We start from the raw sequence: 14,990 nt of genomic DNA, 5'->3' as shown, positions 1-14,990 counted from the left end.
TCTGAATGTGATCAAGAGAAGAAAATGGCTTGAAAATAGAAAGACAGAGAAGTTCTTCCTTCTCTGGTCACTCAAACCTGCTCTCCATTAAAAACAAAAACAAAAACCTGTAAGCAAAGAACATAGAAGACTCTACCTGCTGTATATGGTTTAGCTATTGGAATTCTTGCCATACTGGAAATGCTACCTAAAGTTGTTAATTTCTATACCATGGTAAATTGATAGCACTGAATTCCAAACAGAAAAGAGGGCTGGAATAAAATGTAAAATCTTGTCAACCAAGATTTAAATTTGGATGCCATGGTTGTTCTTTTAGTGTTAAAAACGCATGCTGACACTACTATCACATCAATCGTCTCCTGCCCCATAATGTGTTTTATAGATAGTTTGCTGTGGCATGAAGTAATCAAGCAATTTTTCATATTTTATACTATAAAACAAATGTAAACATGCAGGCCTACTGTTTATAAAAGCAGATATCTAGCATTTAATTAAAAACCTAATTTTGAATTTCAGAACAGTCATATAATGGCTTTGTTCAATTATTATACAATACTATGCAATTTGACCCAACTGACATTCTATCTACAGGTATCCTCAACTTATGACACTTCATTTAGCAACCATTCAAAGTTAGGACAATGCTTAAAACTGCTGCTGCATCCTTTGGGGTCCAAAAATCATGATGTTGGCGCTTGTGGGCAAACATCTCCCACAATTCTAGTGTCCTACAGTCATGTTATCACCATTAGTGACTTTTCCAGCCAGCTTCTGACAAAGACAATAGAAATGCTGGCAGGGAAGGTCACAACTCATGGTCAGGTGATGTCCTGTTTAATAATTGCAGCAAAAAAAGTTGTAAAATCAGGAGCAGTCACTTGATGCCTCACCTATTGACTGTATCACACCAAATCTTCCAGCCCCAATTTTGGTCACAGGTCTAGGACTACCCATATTGAAATATCCTAAAGTATTCTTAGCTGTTATAAAAATGGCAATATTCATTTTAACTTTCTCCATCAGGTCAGAAGTTTTTACTTTTTGCTTATGGCCAAGAAACACAGTGGGAACTAATGGTCGTGTTTGCAGAGTTTAAGGAAGCCTTTCTTTTTTATTTCCTGGAGCAGCTTCCCCGAGGGATATTGTAAAGCTTACTGTAACACTCTCTATAACCGTGATGGCGAACCTATGGCACGCGTGCCACAAGTGGCACGCGGAGCCATTTGTCAGGGCACGCGAGGCGCTGCCCTGTCAGCTGGCCAGCACGCATGCGCGCGCTGGCCAGCTGAGTTCACCTTTTTAAAAGCTATTTTTCGCCTTCCCCAGGCTCCAGAGGCTTTATAGGAGCCTGGGGAGGGCGAAAAGAGCCTTCCCCCCCCCGGAGGCTTCAGGGAACGTCCGGAGGCTTCCCTGAAGCCTTCGGAACACTTAAAACCACCCTCCGAGCAACCCAGAAGTGACTTCCGGGTTGCTCGGATGGTCGTTTTAAGCGCTCTGAAGGCTTCAGGGAAGCCTCGGTACGGTCCCTGAACAGGCACGAGACGTGCGTCTCCATCGCCCGGGCCCGGATCGCCTCCGCCGCGCGGCGCCTCAGGCTCAGCGTCCTTGCGCCCGGCCTTCACATCGCTGCTGCCGCCGCCACCGCCACTAGGACGGGCTCGGCCGAAGGGAAGTCCGTCAGGCCTCGGCCGCGCCGCCCTCGCCTCCTCCCCCTCCTCCTCTAGCCGCGCCATCGCAAGGATTAAGGCGAAAGGGGGGGGACGGGGAAAGCGAAGGGGGCTTTGTTGTCCTCCTTCTCCTCCTCCTTTCCCCCTCCGGCTCGAACGCGGCGCCGGGGCCCGGCAGGCAGCGAACGAGTCGGAGCCTGCCGACTGGAGGAAGAGGGTGAGAGGCGGGTCCTGTGAACGGCGGCAGCAGCGGCGGCAATAGTCGTAACTCGGCGGCGGGCCACCCCGGCTGGGAGACAAAGAAGGGGAAAGGCGGCAGGCAGCCGAGTTGCGACTATTGTCGCCGCTGCTGCTGCCGTTCACAGGACCCGCCTCTCACCCTCTTCCTCCAGTCGGCAGGCTCCGACTCGTTCGCTGCCTGCCGGGCCCCGGCGCCGCGTTCGAGCCGGAGGGGGAAAGGAGGAGAAGGAGGACAACAAAGCCCCCTTCGCTTTCCCCATCCTCCCCTTTCGCCTTAATCCTTGCGATGGCGCGGCTAGAGGAGGAGGAGGAGGTGGCGAGGGCGGCACGGCCGAAGCCTGACGGACTTCCCTTCGGCCGAGCCCGTCCTAGCGGCGGTGGCGGCGGCAACGATGTGAAGGCCGGGCGCAAGGACGCCAAGCCTGAGGCGCCGCGCGGCGGAGGCGATCCAGGCCCAGGCGATGGAGACGCATGTCTCGTGCCTGTTCAGGGACCGTCCCGAGGCTTCCTTGAAGCCTTCAGAGTGCTTAAAACGACCATCTGAGCAACCCGGAAGTCACTTCCGGGTTGCTCGGAGGGTGGTTTTAAGTGTTCCGAAGGCTTCAGGGAAGCCTCCGGACGTTCCCTGAAGCCTCCGGGGGGGGGGGGGGAAGGCTCTTTTCGCCCTCCCCAGGCTCCTATAAAGCCTCTGGAGCCTGGGGAAGGCAAAAAAATCATGCAAAAATGGGCGCGTTGTGCGCGCATGCGCACTGGGGGCGCATTGCATTATGGGTGCGGCATGCCCGCACACGACCCCCCCGCACTCCCCCCACTTGTGGCACGCAAGCCAAAAAAGGTTCGCCATCGCTGTTCTATAACCTCTGCAAGAGTTATGACCATTCTGTTCTTGTTACGACTCAACTAAAACTTTCCCTTCACCAGTGAAATGTCATACAAACATGGTTCTAAAATTAGCCATTTTGTCTATTTCACATTCTATCATTAAGTAGCTCATTGGAATGGGACACTCATTTTATGTATTTATTTTAGATACTGCTACCTCATTCACAGAATGGCTGAGTGCATCTTCTGGGAAAGACAGCTTGTCATATGTGTGTATGTATGTATATCCATACATACGCACACACACAGAGTGAAATTGTAACATATTCTTTATAGCATTTTAGCTATAAAGATAAGTTAATCAGCACAGAAACAAAATTCAGGCTTTAGCATCACTTGAAGTCAAGGTATGCAAGTAGTACTTAATTGTTACCACTTTATCTGTCCAGCAGGGCTGAAATTCGTTACCTGTTTGAAAATCCACTGATGTTATAATAATGGTAGTTATACTGTACCATGAGAATAGTCTAGGATATTATCAATCTACATCCTGAAAAATACTGCAGTACAGTACTGTATCTCTCAAGATGTGATACCAAACTTAAAATAGTGAAGGTTTTTAAAGCTAAATAAACCCAATGCAGGTAAACTTTGGTTAACATGGGACCAGAATGACCAATACTAAGTGATTCAGTCATAAAGCACAATGTCATGTGATTGTGCTCTTAGCAATGGCAATTCTGGCATTCCCAGTTTCCATCATTAAGGGAATCATCAAGGGTTGCGAGGATGTCACGTGGTCACCATTTGCGACTTCCTACCGTTGATTTTGCTGTTGGAAGCCAGTAAAGGTGATCGCAAAAGGTACCCATGTGAGCCCCACCCTTATGAGACGTCATAATTGTGAACCAGATGCTGAGCACCCAATTTGCACCACATGACCGCTGCAATGGCCAAAATTCCAAGGATAGATAAGTACCACTTGTTCAGCATTGTCACAAGTTCAAATGATTGTTAAATGAGTGGTTGTTAAGTGATGGCTACAATTAATCTAGAAATTCTCAAAACAAATGCTTAAATATATTTATTCTGTTTTCCAAGTAAAGTAACACATATTCACAAGGTAACCAATGTAACTTCAGAGACTTCCCTTGGTATCTTATTAGAAACCATCTCTCAAATTACTTTTGAGTATAATGCACGGGCGTCAAACTTGATTGCGTCACGTGACTTATTGTGATGTAGCATGACATTTTTGCCTTTGTGGAGCCGGAGTGGGTGTGGCTTGCACATGATGCATCCAGCCCGCAAGCCCCCAGTTTGACAGGCCTGATCTAATGGAATTGAATAACCTTTTAAAGCTAATCAATGGATCCTTAAGTCCTCTCTGCTACCATAATGTATCAACCTTGGATGGACACTTGTAAGAAGCCAACATAGAAGGAAATACAAGCTATATTGTTTTACAACTCAAATCGGTGGAAGGCTCCACATTTTAGCTTATATTAGACAAGAGAATGTAGCAGTTATTAAATACCAGAAGTTAAAGAACAAAGTAAAAAACAGATAGAATCTATTATTTACTAAACAAAATTTCTAACCCACTCCAGTCCTACTGGAATGGACAATAGCTTTTTAACTTGATCAATAATTAATAAAAATGGGATCTCCTGAGGATTCGAGTGTTTTAAAATTTGGTCATCATAAATCATAGTGATCACTGACATGGACAAATTTGTTATAAAAATATAATTTAGGATAGTTGCAGCAAAAAAAGGACAGTTAATAGTTCCAAAACTATCTTTAAACTAAGATTGCAGCTACTAATCTATGTAGCTGTGAAATTCATTTATGAAATGCATTTGGCCACCTATCACACATAAAGTAACTCTGGGCAGCACACAAAAATTATCTCCACTGCTATTTGAGTTAAAAATGCAAGACAATGAAAACATTTATAAAATAAAAGTTATAAAGATAAAACTGATTAGAAGATAAACTGAGCATTGAGATTAAAATGAAAAATGAAAAGAACTGATAGATTAAAAAGTTATTTCCTTGGTTCTCAAAAGACAACAGAGTAGATAATATGGGGGTATACTCAAAATATAAAAAAGGAAGGAAGAAACAAAGACATACTATAACTGGGGAACTATTCAGAAGACCTATTCCAAAATAGCCTAACACTCCACATCAGATGTGACAATCAAAGGTATCAAAGCTCAGAGAAATAGCAAATAAAACATAATTTAGTGATCAGAATTAAAATGATAGTATTAATAAAACAGTAAAACCCAAGCTTACATTTTAAAATCAGTCTACCAACTAAAGCAGCACTTCCTTTTTGAATATTTGCAATCAATAAAGTTGATTTTTTTGGTTAGCACATGTCAATCCAATAAGTATTACTTACATAAATGAGCCCAGAATAGTATCGATCCTTCAAATTATGAAGAACAGAGGCTTCATTTAAGCAGGTCAATTCTGCCATGTCTTCTACTTTAGAAAATTTGGGAGGATTCATTTTTTGAATATCATCTTTGTTGACAACTGCTTTCTTTCCATTCTCAGCCAGTTCAACCAGCACTTCATCTCCCCTCTCTTCTTTGATGCTGGCAGCTTCAAAGCCATGACGTTCTGATGGAATCCAGACTAGTTTTTTAGCAGTCCAGTCAGCCTGGGTAGCAGGGTTGTAGATTACTGCTCTGTCCACAAAAAGGTACCTCTCAGGGTCTTCCCCCAAAGTCCTCTGAGCCATTTTTAGAGAACTATCCCACAACAGGAACCTAGTAAGTGTAAAAGCAAAAGTATTAGTTACCAATAATCGATTATTATTTAGAGAATGATGAGAACAGGACAGAAGAGAAATAAACATATATACATCCACATAATTGTATACAAAGTATCTATGAGGGAGTGGCCTCATAACTGGATGTCCAATTCAGCTATCCAGGCTATCACCTCTGGCATTACTTTGTGCAAATCTTTTAGGGAACCAGAGAACGCATGCCATGGGCAATCTTGCACAATATGTTTAATAGTTTGCATTTTGGCACCACAGTAGCAACAAGCGGAATATTTCCATACCCATTGATATAGGGCAGAGGCACTTCTTCCACTATCACACCTAATTCTGTTCAATTTCAACCAGACAGAGCGAGGCAGGTCAAAACAAAGGTAGTTTGGTAGAGAGATTACTGATGGCCAGGCCAGAAGAAGGTACCTTGGACCATTCCACTCTCCAAGCATTCTTGAGTTAAATTAAGTAGATGTTAAGTGAATAGCTGTTCCCCATGCTGGCCTACAAGATTTCAATCTTGTGATGGGCTTTGCATTATCTTGGTGAATAGGAAGGACCTTCTTGTTCAGCAACCTTGACCATAGTCCAGTGAAAGCTCGTCTTCTAATGGGACACAGTATGATATTGCTAAGTACTGGTAACCAGTGCATAGGAGTGGGATGCAATGTGGCAAAGATAATATGCATTGCCTGGTGGAGTTGGACATCGACCATTTGAGTGTGGATGCTGTTAAGCCACACAACAACCTTGGCTTTGGTTTTTTTCCACAGCTGAATATTGTGACAGCCTGTGGCTTAACAGCACCCACACCAATAAATAATAAACAGCAACTATTTAGGATAAGTATGTTGGACTAGGATCTGAGATACCCAATTTAAATATTTACTCTGCTATTAATTTTGTTGGGTAATTTTTGCTATATCAGCATTTCTCAGTGCAGCATCTTACAGGGTTACTGTAAGGACAAATTTGGAAGAGGAATAAGATGCACATCACCCTGAGGACTTACAATAAAAACAAAGGTGAACTAGTAATTAAACCTGGGATTGAAACTCTTCGACAATTTTGAGGAACCTAGACAATTCTAATGACTGTGGAATAAAAACAGGATACAGATGAAGTTTTAGAGCCTAATCTATAACTCCTTCCAGAAGGATGCTCTGTTGCCCAGGTATAAATATGTCAATCCTATACCCATTTCCCTAAAATCTAATCTCAGCTATGTTCAACCATCATGCTTAATTTCATTCAAAGGTTCGCAACTGTATCTTCCACATCAAAAAATAATTGTTTCTGTATAGAATTTTACTTTATATGAAATACATTTTCTATTAAGCAATCTGCACCTATTGCAGTAAAAATAGCTGTGAAATTATTTTAGCTTCTTGACCAATTATAATTATAATACCCACTGAGAGCCCTAGAATACTCATCATAATGCACGTTGTCAATAAGAAAGTAGATTCACAACTGTTTTTGTATTCTACAAATCATTACAATCAAGTGGCTCCATTTGTTAGACCTAACAGCTTTCCAGAAACAAGGCACTGAAGCTGGAATATGACAAAAAGTACTAGATATCTGTTTAACATCTGATTGAAAAATAGAACAGAAATATTCCTGCCTTTGGTGAGAACTTGGAGATTGAGTCTTGCAAATAGTTTCTGAAGAAGACTGTCACTTACCAGCCTAGAAGAGGAAAATAAAGAAATTCACTTATTAAAAACCTTTTAAACAAAGTTTAAAAATAAAAAGAAGGATGCAGTCCCCAATATTCCCAGCACCACTCAGGACTGATACAAAGTGGAAAAATCCCTTTTGTATTTGAATTTATTTATTTTTTCCCTGTTTGCCTGTCCCTACTAGTGTAAATGTTTGTTACTTAAAGCTATCCCATGAGCATTAAAAAAATATGTAAGACTATTAGAACCTCATTCTTAGAGATCTGATTACGTTGTCTTCAGAGCAACATAAGCTATATATTTATAAAAATGATTGTAATTTAATGTATGCACAAAGTTTGTAGTACAAGAGGACATGTTTCTTCAAAGTATTGGCAAAACAGCATTTAGCAAATATTTAAAGTCTTACTAACATAAATTCCCAATTAAAAATACATTCCAGGAAGGTGTCACCTCAAATAGGGTAAATCATAAGTATTCAACTCTTTTGTTAAATTATTTAACATAGCATAATTTCTGCCACAGCCACAGGATATAGAAAGTCATTTACTACTAGGATATTAAATTTATCAAGTCTATAAAAGGACCAGCAATAAGGTCAGGAATTTAATTAGTCTTCAAAGGGGGCTTTTTGTGACAATTGGTTACATCATAAGCATTTTTAAAAATACATAAACTTAAACTATTTCTTTCAATGGTTAACTTTTATCTAATACCCCACAAAAAAGTTGTTCAAATTCAAATTATAAAGTTTTTATTTTGAAAGATAAAATAAATAACACCACAGCTATGTTATAATTATGGGGCAATTTCTATATTCAGCAGTTTGCTAAGATATTGTCATACAAAATCATTTTACTATAGGAAAAATACTTTGTAAAATATATATATTTTAGAAAATAAAACCTGATCTGGACATTCAGATTATTACTTGGATCATTATTATGTGACATACTGGTTAGCAGCCTGCCAAGATAGTATTAAACACCCATCTAGATACCGTGTTTCCCCGAAAATAAGACAGGGTCTTATTTTCTTTTGACCCACAAAATATGGCTTGGGCCTTATTATCGGGGAAGGCTTATTGTTTTGGGGTTGCCGGGCGGCTGCTCCCTTGCGAGCGGGCTCCTGAAGAGCTGGGCACAGCCTCAGGGGTGAAGCAACCATGAGGTGAGCACGCTCACAAGCAGCTGCCCAACAAACCCCCTCTCCAGCCAGGCAGAACGCCATTCACTGACCTAGGGGGTATCCGCACTCCTAGAGCGGCTGCTGCTGGAAGAATCGGAAGCCGAGTTCCGGAGTTTGGAAGCCGGAGAAGTTATGCTCAGAGCGCATCAGCGCCGGCACCCTGCAGGAAGAGCTGGGCCAGGGCACGGTGAGGCTGGGAGGCATGCGAGCTGGGGGTGGAACAGGCACTTGCACAACCACCCTCTCCAGCCAGGCAGAGCTCCATGCATTGACCTAGGGGGTATCCAGAATGTGCCAAGCCGCGGGAGCTGGGGGGGCGGGCAGAGCGCCATGTGGCTTGGCGCCTTAGGGGCACCCCTTAGGTCAGTGAATGGCGCTCTGCCTGTCTTGAGAGGGGATTTGCCGGGCAGCTGCTCGTGAGCGTGGTCACCTCATGGCTGCTTCACCCGAGGCTGTGCCCAGCTGTTCGGGAGCCCACTCGCAAAGGAGCAGCCGCCCAGCAACTCCCCTCTCTGGCCAGGCAGAACACCACTCCCCAACCTAGCGGTATCCCGAAGGTGGCAAGCAATGTGAGCACCTTTCTCTCCCCCCCTCTGGGCTCCAGCAGCTTGGTGCCTTCGGGATACCGCTAGGTCAGTGAGAGGTGCTCTGCCTGGCTGGAGGGGGGGTTGTCCAGGGGCTTATTTTCAGGGAGGGCTTATATTTTTGCCCACGCGAAAAATGTGGCAAGGCCTTAGTTTCAGGACAGGTTGTATTTTTGGGGAAACACGGTAGTGAACAATTCTCTATACATATTCCCCACATAAATGGCATTTTAAATGACTACCCTCTTTCAAACAATCATTCAGCATGTTATAGTATCTACATTGATATGCTAGCTAGCTCAATAATTAAAGCTTAACAAATATAAAGCAAGTATGAAGTCATTCATTCCACCAGAGGGCCATAAAGCAGCCTGCTTCGCTTATTTCAGTAGCTAAATTCACATTACACCATTAGAGAATGGGTTGGCTACAGAAAGATCAGCTAAAACAGACTAGGAGCCATGGAAGGGAAGGAACATGTTTGAAGTCCCCCACTCAACTAAATAGAGTACTTCAAACAATAATGAGAAACATGAGAAACGTAAGACACTAATCTGGAACCAAGGTAAAATCTTCAAGATCTAAGGATCTCTACAGCATCATTCCATTCTCATGTATTTCATACATGCAGTTGTCTATCATATGTTTGTTATTTGTAACAGTTATTAGGACTTCCCTTTCTCTTTATCTCCAAGTGTTATTCTAAGGCAAGGCAGCCGATTCCCAGACTGATAGATCAGCAGCAAGCAGCATTGTTGAGAAATATGTACAGGCCCAGCATTAAGGTCTGGAAGAGCATAGGTAGCTGGTTTCAATTTTTTTCCACTAAATTACCTAATCTGATTTAATTTATGTACGTTGCTCCTAAGGGAATCTGCATTTAATTAGACATCGGTCCCCTAATCAAAAAAAGATCATGTATCAAGGTGCATTTTTCATTTCACATTCCCGAAGCAACTGGAATGCAAAAAATGCAACGCTAACAATATTTGAGAGGCCCTTCCTACCCACTGCAATAACACGCAGTATCCCACATAACCCCAGATATCCCATAGGGAAGGAGAGAGAACAAGGCGATGACAACCGGTCGAAAGGCGAACGTTTATCTCACGGTTTAAGGGGAACTGGCCAGTAGATCCGGCTCGATCGCCAAGTTGGGAACCAGTTTTAACCCAAGTGAGGAAAAAAAGGCAAGGGATGCATCACAGTGAATCGGGAGGCAACTTCCAATGCTCCAATAGTAAGAGAAGAACCGTAATAGAAAAAACGCCAACATCTTCCTACGGCAGAGACGATCGCCGGGAGGAGGATGGGACCTAGCAGGCGGAGGAGATCCTGGCGATCCCGCACAAAAGGATCTCGGAATCGGAGAGGGGCAGCTCCACCGCACACTGCCGCGGGCTGATCGGTTACACCCCCGTCCCCAGGCGAGTCAAAAGGGCGCCTTTGCTTCGTTCGCTCGCCCACCCACCCACCCCATTCATCCGACCACCTCTCTCCCCTTAAACAAAGAGACACGTGCGCTTTCCGCTGTTAACCCGGCCACAGGACCCTCAGCCCCCCCCCCATGGGGGGGTAAGACCACGTTTAGGAGGCGCGTGTTCCCCGCAGCAGCAACGCCAGTCGACTCCTCTCGCCCAGGCAAAGGAACGGCTCCTCCTTGCACGCCTTTCGTACGACTCTCTTTAAGGGCGAGGGGATTGAGAACACCAACCGGAGGGAGGAGACGGTCGAGGGTCCAAGGTGGGGGGGGAGACTCCAGGCCGACTCGAGGCCCTGCGACCTTCCTTCCCCGCTGGCCGCCCACCCTCCTTCCTCCCCAGACAAGGCGGGAAATAGTAGGCAGGCGGGTGGATAGGTGGGTGGGGGGCTGGAGGGGTGCAGAGGCAGAGCCTCCGCCTTCTCCCCACGTCTCACCTGAATCCAGCCAGCGCTGGATAAACCGCCCGGCTGCTGCTGCTGCCGCCGCCGCTGCTGCTGCTGCTGCTCGGCGCCGAGCCGCTTTCCCCAGCACGCGCTCGAACTGAGTCCGCACTAGCCGCCCCGCCCCCGCTCGCGGCTCCTTTAGCGCCACACCAAGCACTCCCCGCTGGTCCCGCCTTCCCCTCCCCAAGTCCCTACCAGGCTTCCACTGGTCGTTCCGCCGACCCATCGGGGTCCACTCTCGCCACCTATTGGTCCTCTACCGCTCCTCCCCGAGCCAGCCTCATAGCAACCTTCTCAAGCTTCGCCGCCGAAAACGCCCCCCTTGCCTCCCCCCCCCACCGTCTCGCCTGGGATTGCCATTGGCTGTGGCTGCGCCTGCCTGTCTAGCGAGGGCTCTCATTTCAATGGCGCTTTCGTGGCGTCCGTAGAGTGAGGCGGGGGAGAGGGGGGGTGTTAAGGTGAACGGCTGCGGTCCTTCTGCTCCCCTCCCCCCCCGAGCTTTCCCGGACGGGGGAAGGGGGCGTGTAAGGTAGCCCGGGGGGAGGGTCAATGGTAGCGCGTGAATTCCTGGGGAACGTTCGAGGGGGTTATAAAAACAGCGGCGAGATACATCGAAATGCGTTGGGGGGTCTCTGGGGCGTAGCCTGCAATACCCCGCCCCTTTACACGGCGTGTAACTGAACTGCTGCAGTCGTAGCGCGCTCCTCTGTTGCGTGGTAACCTAATTGGGACGTTTACTGCTATTTAGTTTGATGTGGGAGATGCATTGCTCACCAAAGGAGATGCATCTACCGCTGGGGCAGAATAAAGCTTGCTTAAGTTGGGTTGGCTGAGTGCTGCATCCTTCTGCTATCCATGCAGGCTGTCTCTCGCCCTTTGGACTATCTAGGTGCTTTCTTCATAGCACGCATGTACTCTTAAAAATCTATTCCATTGCTACTACAAATACTTTTAATATAAATATTTCATTGCCTTCTATATATGGCACAAATGACCTCCTCTCACCTTACAACACATTTGCTTTTGGATAAGTCATCGTGAGTCCTGATACTGGATAGAAGAATTTTAAGTTACGGAGTTCCATCCATACTGTTGTCTCCAGTGTATCTTTGGTTATTGTGTAAGATATTCTATAAATTGAACAATTTTATTTAGAGCTAGACTAATAAAACACTCATTGTCATGACCTTTAGCTGGGCAAAACAGTGCATTGTAGGGCAACAATTTTGAACCAAGGTACCTCATACCGTGTTTCCCCGAAAATATGACCTGTCCTGAAAATAAGGCCAAGTGCTTATTTCGGGGGTAATGAGAAAATAAAACACGGTCTTATTTTCAGGAAAACACGGTAGTTGCAGAACGTGTCTAAAATCTGTGACCTGAAACCATAGGTACTAATGTGGTTGGGCAGCGGCTGTTGTCACTCATGCGAACATTCTGTAACAATTTCCCAGGCACTCTTGCAATTCCTTGCTCCCTCCCCACTCAACAGCAGATACTTATCCTGTTGGGAAGGAAAGGGATCCTCATATACTCTTCCCGACTCTTGCTACTTCCCATGCCCTTTGATCTGCACCACCTCTGACCTACACGACCCCAACCATCACCACCCACATCTTAATCATCAACACATGCTCTCTTCAATCTACACACCATTCCAAACCGATGTGGCACCTCTTGAATCTTCCCAAGCACTTTTCCATGCACCATTCTTGACTGGTGAATCTTTTGACTTGCATTTATCTTGACTTGCAGTCCTCATGCAGCCTTCTTGACCTACATGCTATCTCTTAAATACCTTTATGACCCCACATACTGTCCTTTATCCCTACACCCTCTCTTGTCACACATTCTTTCCTACCTACTCATACACCCTCCCCAACCCATATGGCATCTCTGACACACAGACACACACACCTTTCCCAACGCACATGGCACCTATTATGGACCTCCACATAATATTCCTAAACTTATAACACGCAGATCCCTTCAATCCTTCCTCCACTCAGCAGCTGCCTCTTACTTGCCTATTAGTTCTGGCCTTCAGTTTCCTACTAGCTTCTCTGTAGTGCCTTCTCCCTTCCTGCATCCAACAAGCAAGTTAAATAGGAGACTAGATGGGAATTGGAGAGCTGGAGGGAGGAACAAAAAGAAGGTGAGAAAAGATGGAGAGAGGGAGGAAAGGAAGGAAGGAAAATGCTCCAAGTTCAGAGTCAAGGGGAAAAAATGTAAATTCCAGTAATGTACATAATAGAATCTGTCTTGAGAAAAGATATGTATATGTAAAGTACTAAGCACACAATCCTTAGAATCTTCACCTGCTTTCTAAATATATCATTTTCACATTTGCTTTTGCAAACATGTTTGTGGATTTGTAGAAAAAGCCATTCCTTTTGTAGGGGTAAATAATGTGAAGAAAGAATGAAAAGGCCAACTTCTCATTACTATGTAGAAAATTAGGATTATTCAAGTTACTGTAAAAACAAACATTTGCAGTTTTAGAGCTACCTATAATGTATGGTAGCATCCCTCTCCAACAGAAAATACTTATGCTAATCATAATATATATAATATATACTTTCTGTGAGTTTTAAACATTGTGTTGAAATTTTAGCCCCTAGAGAACTGATTGGGAGGAATCAGTCAAGCCATGTTGAACAAAACAAACATAGCCAGATCACGAAAGCCTATCTAATCTGAGAACTGGTAATGTGAAGTACCCAAAGCATTGATCTAAAACATTTATAGGTGATGAAAGCATCACTGTAAAGTTGCAACCTACAGGTAAGATTTTGGTTGCTGGGAAGTTGTAGGAAGGTTCAGAAGAATTGCTAGTTGGAGAGAGAGGGTGAGAGAGCAGAATGATACTTAATACTGTCAGAAGTGCCACCTTAGATTTACACATCTTCAGGTGAAGGAACAGAGGAAGAAACAAGATGTATTGAGAATTATGTGTCCAAATAATCAAGAATGCATACTTTTAAAACAACCAGAAAGGGTCTCAAACCACGCAAGCCTTGTTACAAGGACTAGTAATTTCTCCTACTGTAATCAAAGTTAGAAGTTTATCCATACTCACCAGCTGCAGTGAATCAGTAGGGCTTTGGAAAGAGCAACAAAACAACTACAGCTTCTCCTAATCAGATACACATCAGAGTTACTCTGCTAGGAACCTGACTACTAATCAGGAAATTCCTGCTTTTAATGAAGATTTAATTAATTAGAGGTAATGAATTGATAGCCCCCTACATGCCACAACTCCCAGTATGGTCAGAGATGAGGAATATTTGGATACATACAGTGATCTTAAGGATAATATACAGTAGGACTAAATGTACACTTTAAAATTTAAGCCAGATTGTTCTGTGTATGGCATATTACATTAACTTCACACATCATTCTAATATCCCAATAAACCAAACTGTAGCTTCCCATGCTGTCTAAATTGATCAATGCACACCCCCTTTCTACAACATGGTCATAATGCTGGTTACAGTATAGTCTGTTGCAAGAATTACACTATGAGCATTATGGTTCATAATTATGTTAATATACCTCCTGAGGTTTCTTTGCATATCTATAAATCTCAGCATGATTTTTGACTGAAATTATTATTGTTGATAGAGCAGTGGAAAATAATCAAGGTGATGAAAAAAGAACAAGTTATTATTTAAAATGGTTTGAAAAGGAAAGAAAACAGACGAGGCAAGGGCTTTGCTTTTCCATTTTTTGAAGGAGTTTTCTCTCTTTTTCAGTTGGAAAAGAAGCCAACTGAATTAAATAGATCAATCAGGATTAAACAGAAGAGGCAGAATGAATTTATTATTTCCTTGAGAAATGGGTTTGGGTTATATTTATATAGCATCACCATGGATTTAATTTTAGGCAGGATAATTTTCTCAGACGACTCCTTTTGATTGGATCCACAATTTGTGATAAGCCATGATTTCTTTAAACTTAATTCTTGAAATAAAAAATAAGTAGATTTGCATTTAAGTTTTGGGGTATAAAAGTGGTGATGTAAAATATTACTTATCGACTGAGTTTTGTTTTTCCATTTCCCCCCAGAAAGTGTTTATTT

At 43.8% G+C, this 14,990-nt stretch overlaps 1 protein-coding gene across 6 annotated transcripts in view; it reads right to left on the bottom strand.

The window, feature by feature from the left end:
- Positions 1–14,068, bottom strand: part of MYH10 (myosin heavy chain 10) — a 90,778-nt gene extending 76,710 nt beyond the window's left edge. For 2 of the 6 annotated variants that reach the window (XM_081939611.1, XM_081939616.1), the window contains exons 1-3: positions 10,901–11,023; positions 7,154–7,218; positions 5,143–5,515 (exon numbers count right to left, since the gene is read on the bottom strand). In XM_081939611.1, the coding sequence (XP_081795737.1) occupies positions 5,143–5,487 (345 nt within the window). In that variant the 5' untranslated portion in view covers positions 5,488–5,515; positions 7,154–7,218; positions 10,901–11,023. Of the gene's footprint in view, positions 1–5,142; positions 5,516–7,153; positions 7,219–10,900; positions 11,024–12,562; positions 12,651–12,936; positions 12,956–13,988 lie in introns of those variants that run through there. The other 4 variants (XM_081939612.1, XM_081939614.1, XM_081939613.1 and 1 more) reach the window with 4 other exon arrangements.
- Between the last annotated feature and the right edge of the window lie 922 nt (positions 14,069–14,990).

Source organism: Natrix helvetica, assembly GCF_964273705.1.
Source record: "Natrix helvetica genome assembly, chromosome: 1".
NCBI classification, from domain to species: Eukaryota; Metazoa; Chordata; class Lepidosauria; order Squamata; family Natricidae; genus Natrix; species Natrix helvetica.
The sequence above is the reverse complement of the archived record's forward strand: the minus strand, read 5'-3'. Positions and strand labels throughout refer to the sequence as shown.